The 9840-nt window shown below is 41.7% G+C and overlaps 1 protein-coding gene across 5 annotated transcripts in view; it reads left to right on the top strand.

The window, feature by feature from the left end:
- Positions 1–9840, top strand: part of LOC307121043 (msx2-interacting protein) — a 30605-nt gene that overhangs the window by 2012 nt on the left and 18753 nt on the right. The window contains exons 1-3 of one of the 5 annotated variants that reach the window (XM_079808435.1): positions 5–950; positions 1344–1826; positions 9104–9255. In XM_079808435.1, the coding sequence (XP_079664561.1) occupies positions 583–950; positions 1344–1826; positions 9104–9255 (1003 nt within the window). In that variant the 5' untranslated portion in view covers positions 5–582. Of the gene's footprint in view, positions 1–4; positions 951–1340; positions 1827–9100; positions 9256–9840 lie in introns of those variants that run through there. The other 4 variants (XM_079808434.1, XM_079808433.1, XM_079808432.1 and 1 more) reach the window with 4 other exon arrangements.

The following is a 9840-nucleotide window of genomic DNA, read 5'->3' as shown; positions in this document are numbered from 1 at the left end:
TTCTGGGGTTGAGGTGGGGTTAAACACAATACTGATTGCTAAGACCAGATTCTAGGGATCCCTGAGGCCCGACTTCCTGCACACGGAATTATTAATCCTTGTCTATCGTGTAAGAATGAGTGGATTAGATTGGTGTGTTCAAAATGTGGGATTACTGTGTGAGCCATAGCCCTCGTCTGATTGGATATTACCCACGTGGAGAATATCCCGGTCGGTCTGGATATCACGAAGTCTGGCGGGTGAGTTTGGATATTAGGCGTCCTCCAGTTCTGGGATGTTACGACCCCTCGGATGTGGAAGTACGACGGATTAAACGCAAGGTTTTTAACGGGGGAAGTAGTTACGAGATATCGCGGCCCTTTTTGTCAATTGTCATTTGCCTTGCACGATTCTCCCATCACCCATTTGGTCATTGTGCTAACTGTCTGTCATGGATGTGTATCACTGCCGTGGATTTAGGAGCCGCGCCGCCGCCGGGTGGAGTAAGTGTGTCAGGGTTTCATCATCTCCATCCTCCACGTCATTCTTAGCGAGGGCCGCAAACGCACACGGCGAAGACCCCAAGACGAGGATCTAAGCTGGATGTATAGGTGTAGGTGCGACTGGATTACCCATCGATCGCCAGTGGATGTACCGGAGAAGAGTTCGGCCGAAGCTAATGCGCTGGAATTACGCACTGTTTGGTTTTTTGTCCCGTCGTCTCTTCGGATTATCCCTCACCAGTGGAAAGCTATGTTTTTTTTTCCTGAGAAGAAGAAGTTTGACTCTCTTGATTTTGCCACCTTGAGAGCGGTACGGATGTCCGGCGCCATGGCCCTGATTGGACGAAGATCCTTTGGGCGTAGTCCGTTTCTTCCGCTTTACGCCGTCGCCGCCGCCGTTTTTGGCTCACACACAATTCCTCCTATATTGTATTGGGAATATGTAGGGTCAGTTACTGCTCTGAAAAGGTTGGTATTGCCCTGCCTTACGCCTCTCTGTGCTTTCTCTCTCTAACCTAGACACATGCACCCTGTCTCTAACCCTGTGTTTACTAACCCTAGAGCCTTGTGTTATTACTAACCCCTGTCCTCCAGTGTTCAGAGCCAGATAGCGAGCATGGTTCCTCCTCCAGCCGCTCTCTTATAGAAACACTGCATGATTGGCGTAGAAGTCATTTCCAGCGTAGCTCGAGGACACATGATTTCTCTCGTTAAACTGTGGCTCCCCAACCTGGCCCGCTAGATTTTGGACAAGGCGCTCTTGAGTTCCTGTGTTAGCTTAGCTGTGTGCGCGATTGTTCCCGCTGGAGTCTAAGTGTGTGTGTTCCCTCTCTGGTGTCTCTCCTGTCTCTCTCACAGCAGCGGGTCGGAGAGCCGTGAGCGGGCGTACGATCACAGTCCGTACGGGCACCACGAGCGCAGCGGCTCCTTCGACCGGCCGCGCCACTACAACGCGGACTATTACCGGGACCGCGCCCTGTTTGCCCCCGGGGTCAGCTCCAGCCCGGCCGCTAGCGCTCTGAGCGGCGGCTTCGAGGCGTCCGAGTCGCACTTTGAGTCTCGGATCCGGGACCCGTTCACCCTCTCCGGTTCTGCCCGCCGCGACCCGTACCGGGACGACAGGGGCCGGCGGGCGGACCGCACCTACCACCATCATCGGCGGAGCCGGTCCTCCCACTCTTCCCAGTCGCGCCACCCGTCGCCCCAGCGGAGCGCGGGACAGACCCCTAAAGCCGCCCACTCGCCCAAACGGGCCCCAGTGTCCCCGGGCCGGGGCCCTCGCTCGCGCAGCCCGTCCTCCAGCTCGGACTCGGTCAGCAGCACCAGCAGCACCGGCAGCGGAAGGTAAAGTACCCGCACCTGTTCTCCATGAGGTCATTTCCTGTCTCAATGCTCTCAGACTTCAGTTTACGCTGGGTACACACCAAAAGATTTTTTACATCTTGTAAGATTTTCAACAGAGCTGGACAAAGTACACAACTCCATTACTTGAGTAAAAGTACTATTGGTTAAATATTACTTCATTACAAGTGAAAAGCCGCGTTTCCACCGCAGGAAGTTTCCCCAGGAACGAGGAACTCTGGGCTGGTTCTCGCTGGGTTTGGACCGCAGGGTCTAAATGAAGTTCCGGGTAAATATTTCCTCCTCCAGACGGCCCTGCTCCCAGGGTAGTACTTTTTCAAAGTTCGGGAACTTTCTGGGGTGGGACTTGGGCGCTGAATATGCTGATTGGTTGAACTCACGCAAAAAAATTTTTTTTAAAAGTCTTCTGCGAGGTTTTGCGTTCAGTAAATATCAGTCTCGCTCTTTCTGTCTGATGGCGCGCGCTCGTCTCAGCCGTCTCACGCTCTGTTATAGCTGATCATAACATGCGTTGTCTTATTTTAAATCTAGCTTTACGAGCTTTCAGAATACGCTTTAGTATCAGTGCTCGTCTCTTTTCCGCCGTTTTGTTAATGACCTCTTTATTAAAACAATACATACCTACCAAAAGCAGCGCTGCTTGCATCTCCTCGTTATTGTTGCAGACAGTATCGCGCAAAAATGATTCCTGTCCGTCTCTGACTGGAGGAGCAGCCCCACATCACCGGACTAATGTGCCTAATCCTCCCGCTACTTTAGACCGCAGTGGAAACGCAGACAGTTGCAGGTCTGGGGGGAAAAGGTTCCTGTAAAAAAAGTTCCTGGTACAAATTGTTCCAGGTAATTTCGGTGGAAACACGGCTAAAGTTGTAAAGATAGATTTTTACTTAAGTAAAAGTCCAGAAGTACTTGCTTTTAAAAGTACTTGAGTATCAAAAGTAAAAGTAATCGCATTATTTTATTATTGTTGTATGAATGCACTGTTCCATCATGGGGGTTTAAGCTCCATCTGACATGCTAGCATACCTTCAACTCATTTAAATACTTGTTTAAAAGTAACAAAGCTCTTATCAAAGTCAAAATCGTACTAGAAAAGAAAAGGTTTCTACATTGTGTTTATTTGACAGGATTATGTAAAAAACATTTCTGAAAGGACTTCAGTTAACATTATTAGCCCAACTATGTTTTTGCATGCTAACTAACATCATTGTGGAGCGTTAGCTATGCGTTAGCGCTCTATCCAGTAAATCTATAAAAATAATTTGACCAATCATACGTCATACCATGTTAATTTTGACAGCAAATTTTTATTTAGTTTTAGTCAGTCTTTTGACTACAACATTTTAGGCATCTGAATTGTTTTAGTCTAGTTTTAATTGACTATAATAAGATTTTAATAGATTCAATAGACTAAACTTCAGTTCTTGTGTTCTGGCGTCTGAGAGGCAGCTTTCTGTGCACCTTCACACTCATCCACGTCTGCTCTTCTGAATGTTAACTTCTCAGTAAGACTATGGTTCTGCGTCTGGGAACTGATGCTTCTATTTTGCCATCAATTGATTAGTGTTCAAAAAATATTTGTAAATCATTGAACTTCATGTGATCCTACAAGAGTGATTACTGATAGGCTGTCTACGGAAAAAAAGGAAAAAAAAGATTCACGTTTTAAAGAAGAAAACAAATCATCCACTGACTTTCAAAGCGGCTACGACTTTCTACTTCGAGGGCCTTGATAGAAATGTAGTGGAGTAAAAAGTACGATATTTGTCTTTCAAATGTAGTAAATGAAGTAAAAGTCGTAAGTTCCAGAAACAATACTACTCAAGGAAAGTACAGATACTCAAAAAGTGTACTTAAGTACAGTCCTCAAGTAAATGTGCCGAGTTACTGTCCACCTCTGGTTTTCAAAGTGTGATAGACCACAAACATGAGGACAAATAATCCTAGATTTAACCGGTTTGATCCTACAGTGTTTTCAACAGATTTTCAACCAGAGTCCCGACTGTAAACATAGGAAATCTCGCGAGACTTCAGAATAAGCATGGTGGTGATTGGCACAAATATCGATTTCGATCTTGATTCAGTATCAATTCATATAGCCTACTGTACATATAAGGAAAGTTTGCCCTTTTAGCACTATTTTAAACTTTTCTAGGGTTAAATTATATTTGCTTGCATTCATTAATATTCATTTGTGTGTGCTTACATAAGTGTCATTAAAAATATTAGGATGTAAGTTAACGTTTTAAAATTTCACATTTAAAGAAATCAAGATCATAAATATGTATTTAAATGCAAAACCTAAAAATAAGTAAGCAGTTATGATCTGCAATACTTTAAGCAACCAGACTAGATACATGTATATTTCATAAAGGGGCGGTTGCATGCGATTTCCCTTTTTTAACTTTAGTTAGTGTGTAATGTTGCTGCTTGAGCATAAACAGTTTCTGCAAAGTGACAGCGCTGAAAGTTCAATGCAAACGGAGATATTGTCTTTTAAAGTTATGGTGGTTTATTGCCTACAAAAACGGCCGGTTTGGACTACAACAAGCTTCTTCCCGGGTTAGTGACATCATAAACACCTGCTATTAACAAACACTGCCCCCGCGAACATGCAACAAAGTGGGCGAGGCCACGCCGCAGTCATTACGAAAGAGAGAGAGCTGTTGCAGAACTACCATAATATAGAACATTTATTTAATTGAAAAATAATGTAAAAAGGTGTATGGTCATATTTGATCACCAATGAGTGTGACCAATTAGTAAGGAATACATGAGGGCTAAATACAAGAAACTGTTGCGTATATCATCACTCTCCATAATAAAACGATACTGTAATAATCAACGCAAACTCTGCTGTACTGTTCGCCCTATGCAAAGCCCTGTGTAGTGAAGCTGTAGTGGATGCATCAGCGCAGCTTTGTGTGGAAGTGTCATATCAACAGCAGGTTTGAGAGAAAGAGAGAGAGACGCATGAGTGACAGAGAGATGGAGGGAGAGCAGGGAAAGGAAATGAACGAATACGCTGCGTGTTTTAAATAGCGTTAAAAAGTTCACGAATAACGGCGCGCAATATTTGTCGGCCGGTGTTGATTCTGTTAGTCTCTGTGTGGGAAACACTGATGTTAGAGAGTGAGCTAGAGGTGAGGAATGCTAAAATAATAATTGTTGTTCTCGGGTGTCTCTTGGAAAATAGCTCCGATGTTCTTCCGAGCAGGTTCACACACACACTCTTAACACACTTCACACCACAGGAAAATCTGATGAGAATCTTTAGAACCATCAAGATAATCTGGACATAGCTAGGATTGTCGGAAGGGGGAAATCTGCCCAAAATCAGCCCGATTATCTTTTGGTGTGGACCCAGCATTAGCTCATTTAATGACACAGGCAACAATGAAATGTTTAGTTTCTCAGGAATTGTGAGGGCATTCTGTGATTTATGAAATTAATTGTAAGTTTTATATGTTTATTTAAAGATGTAATGGCAGAAGTCCAGACCCAAACTTCACACTTTGGAACATTATTCCCATATGATCAGGGTGGGAACTTATTAACTGGCACCTGCCAATGGCGGCTACTTTCTTCAAAGTGGCGGCTACTTTTTTCAGTGGCGGGTTGAAAAGCATATTTTTATCGGTTACTACTTCAAACTTTCATTGTAACTGATTCCACTCCAAACGCTGTCTTCATTTCAAAAATGTATTTTGTTTCTTAAACGCAAAGTTTTTAATTTCAGAAGCATTTCTAAATTCAGTTTATATTTCCAACAAACGCAATTAAAAAGCCAAAATAACGAAATGGTAAAAATAACCTTTGAGTTTCCACCATCATTTCGCTCTCTTCATTTTAATGCTTGAGTAACACACACGTCTCCTTCCATTAATAATAATGGCGTGCGGTGGCTGGGATATGCCAACATACGTGGCATCATTTTTGGAATGACTGATCACGAGGAGAAAAATACGTTTGTCGCATAACATCGGATAATGGAAACGCCGTCATTTCGCAATAGTTTATCGACATTTAGAAAATATAGACTACAGTTTTGCGCAAATCTGTAATGAAACGCGGCTACTGTCGAACCAACGCGTCATATGGTCTATATTCATAAATCTGCTCTTATTTTAAACTAGAAACTTTGAATTTCGTTACCCAAGAGTCATAATAACTCAAACTATTATAGGAACAGAGTAAAACAAGGTAAAATATACATGTAAGTAACTCACGTTTTTACATGTTTTTTAAAATTCACTGAGGGAAAAATGTATGAGACTTTAATGTTAAGGGCCTGAAAATAACCTAAATATGAAACTGAATGTCTGATCATGTTATGATTCAAATTTGAGGATGATTCTCTCAGTAATGCAGCTTCTGTGAGCTTTAATGTCAAGAAAAGTCTTGCCGTCCTTTCAAAAGGCCCTTTATTTCAGGAGATTTGTAATTGTAAAGAGTAGTTTTTCATTCAAATTAATCTGCAATAAAATGCTAATTATAATATAGAGTTACTGAAAAACTAAAGCAACTATTTATAGGATTTTCAAAGTCAATAGTTTACTAAATCTAATGATTCTGACAGGTTTTGTCATTGAAATGACTGGGGAAAAGTGTCCCAATCAGACCTGATTTCACCCCACACTAGGGCACTTTCTTTTATACATCTGAATTCTGGAAAAGTGGCTGGTAAAATCGGGCATCCACCAGCCACTGTGAAAAGTTAATTTCCCACCCTCCATATGATGACCCTGAATTATTAAAGCAGACGCTTTACTTGCATTGAACGTGTTTTATATAAAATGACATGTTGAGTTAATGAGATGCAGACGCTGCTGTCATTATTAAGATCATTCCACTTTTTACAAACATTCTGGCTTTTCCATTTTAATGATTTAATAATTTTTTTATCATAAAGTTTGTCTAATCAATTGAATTCGTAAAACATTAACAATTTAATCCAATTTGAACAAGTAAATATTAATACATTTAAGCGGTCCAAAGTGCTAAAGTAAAGGCAGCTGATGATGTACAGACCATAATTACAGCTCCTGTAGGGCAGGGCGATACGGCTGAAACTATCACCATATCAGCGTTTCATATCGGTCGATATCGATAATTATTTATATTTTTTATGACCTATTTAAAATAAGGACCAGGAGAAAAATATATTACATTAAAAAAAATATATTTTCAACTTAACCTTCCTCTGATTATAATCCAGCACAGTTTTTGTCTAAATCAGTTGCTTATTTACAAAATGAGCCAACAATAGCAGAAATGAGAATTCAATGAAAAAAAAAATCCACTTTTAAGAGATGGTTAATGTAGTCGCTTGTTCTCGCATGTTCTAATGTGAAGAGTAATACTGGGTTTACACGATTCTTTCATAGTGTGGTTTTGCTAAAGTTTACTAAAGTTACTACTAAAGTCACGCGTGTACCTTACTAGGCCTGTCACAATAACTACTTTTTGTTTTGCGATATATCGTCCCAGAAATAATTGCGATAAACAACATGGTCATTTTAAGACTATTTTATGCCACTGAATACATAATCCTAATATAACAGCATAATAATGCAAGTAGAGCTACACACTTTCACATGACAACCTTTTAATTCTTTAGATCATGGAAATTAAGGGTAAAAAATATATTATCCTAAATAAAAATTGAATAAATAGTAAATAAACATTTCCCTTGTGAAACGGCTTTAACACTCGTCGTTCTGAAAACGTCGTTTTCCCCAGACATGCGTTCTTCTCCCACACAAAACAGCATTTCATTCCAAATATGTAAAATCACTAGATTCCACGTTAATATGCCGATTCCGTGATCGTGGAAATGTAGGACCAGATCCTTTCAGTTATACTTTGACACTGTGCTCTATTCACATCAGATGCACATCATATAGTAACTCTATAGTTTACTCAGTTCAGAGGTCACTCACGTTTGGGTTTCGTGAGACGAGGGTGAGTTGCGTGATGTAAATCCGATTACATCACGCATGCTAACATGGCGCCGATATATAAATATGCACCGGTATCATAAACCCCAAACGATACCTCTAGTCCAAACTCATTCAGGTGCACTCGGGCCGCGTGACCCAAACATGATTCAGAACATCATCTAAGCCTCACGATGTGCCAGTTCAGTCACAGTTTAACTTCTTGAACCTAATGCTGTTAAACTGAATATAAGATTTATTTTCTTAAATATCCACATAAACAACGAATTGCCCGTCACTATAGCAACAGTAGACCCGTTAATAGACCAAAGCTCCTTCTAATGTGGCGTTCACACCGGACGCGATTCGCGCGAAGGTGGACGCTTGAACATTTTGAGTTTACTCGCTTCATTTGCGCGTGACATTCACTGCACAACAGGCGTGATTCTCCTCATGGGCGGAGCTTCTGCCAGCGGCTCGTCTCGTTGAGGAATGTCTGACGTGGGCTGTGTTTACACGTCTGTTTTTGTTAAAATCTACTGTTAATGTGTGACAACGTAGCTTTAAGACTTTTTCAGTCGATAATGTAGTAGTTTAAAGCTCAAATGTGTGGTTTATTTATATAAAGAGTGCCTATTTGAACATGTGATCTGGTGTGTGTGTGTGTGTGTGTGTGTGTGTGAGCTCCAGTGGATCAGTGGCGCTCATTAACCCGGTGAGATCAGCCTTTCCTCAGCCAGTTCTTCTGCCGCTGGCTCTGATGTCTCGAGCTATAATTCGTCTTGTAACGGCCGATCTTTGCTCTCATGGATCTATAATTTGTTCCCTGGCGAATCGTTTAGGCTGAAGGCAAAGAGAAGTTTCATTACTTTATATTTTTAGGCTATAACTTTACGTTAGCGTTGTAGCCGACTAGCGCTGACTTTGAATGTTTGACTGAATTGTTTGCTTTATTTCATGTGTAGCTTATTAGACCTTTTACTTCTACTTTTGTATTATTGATCAAACATAAACTTGCATTTAACAAAAAGAGACTGTGTTGTGTTTCGTGTCATTTAATGTTATCACAGTGATAATCATATTGTCTGAACCAGATATTAATATACAGATTTTCTCCTCATTGTTGTCATTACTAGAGCAAGCTCCTGATTGGTTAATGCGGCGCGAATATCCGCCAAAGTTCAGATTTTTCAACTTTAGCGATTCGCACGTTCAAAACGATCCATTTGCCTCACTCGCGTCTGGTGTGAACGCACCATGAATGATCACCAGTGAAGTGTGTGTGTAATGTGTGTGTGTGTGTGTGTTCTCTGGCAGCAGTGATTCGAACAGCAGCTCCAGTGAAGGCTCGCGGGCGCGCTCCGTCCAGTCCACGGCCACACACGCCCCTCCGGCGCCGCTCACACTGGACTCCGATGAACCCCGGAGGAGCTTCGGCATCCGCGTCCAGAACCTGCCCACGCGATCCACAGGTGACCCTTCACCCTCAGGCTCTTACTCGGGGCCGCTGGGTTCGGGCTCTACTGGGTTTACACTTAATGCTCCTATAATTCACTCTCTCAGCAGCTGATTTCAGTCTGAGTTAGGCTTTCTTTACACCCGCCTTCCCTAAAGCCCGTTTAATTCTAGGGTTAGGGTTAGTAAATCTGTTTTGTCTGAATAGTTTTTATTTGAGTTTGGTACATCAGGGGCCTGTTCCATGATGGTAGTTTAACAAACTCAGGGTTACAGGATTAGTTTAGAGTTGACAAAACCAAACCAATCTATTCAGGCTTTGTTGGTCCCATGATGCTGATCATCAGCTTTCTCTGTCAACTCAGGCTTTGATCCTGAGTTTAGCTGTGACATCAGCAGCGAACAGCCAATCACATGCTGTGATCAGTGAAACTGAGATTCACTTCTCACGAGAGAAGCAGTGTGATTAATTTCTCTCTTCTGCAGAATATTACATGATTGAAAAATATTAAAAATTTAAACAAATTTACACAGCAAGAAGAAAAGAGCTGTCTGTAAAAGAGTACAACTTAAAGAAAATATTCACTACGTCAATGCAAGTA

Source organism: Gobio gobio, assembly GCF_949357685.1.
Source record: "Gobio gobio genome assembly, chromosome: 24".
NCBI lineage: Eukaryota > Metazoa > Chordata > Actinopteri > Cypriniformes > Gobionidae > Gobio > Gobio gobio.
This window is presented reverse-complemented; position numbering and strand designations above follow the sequence as displayed.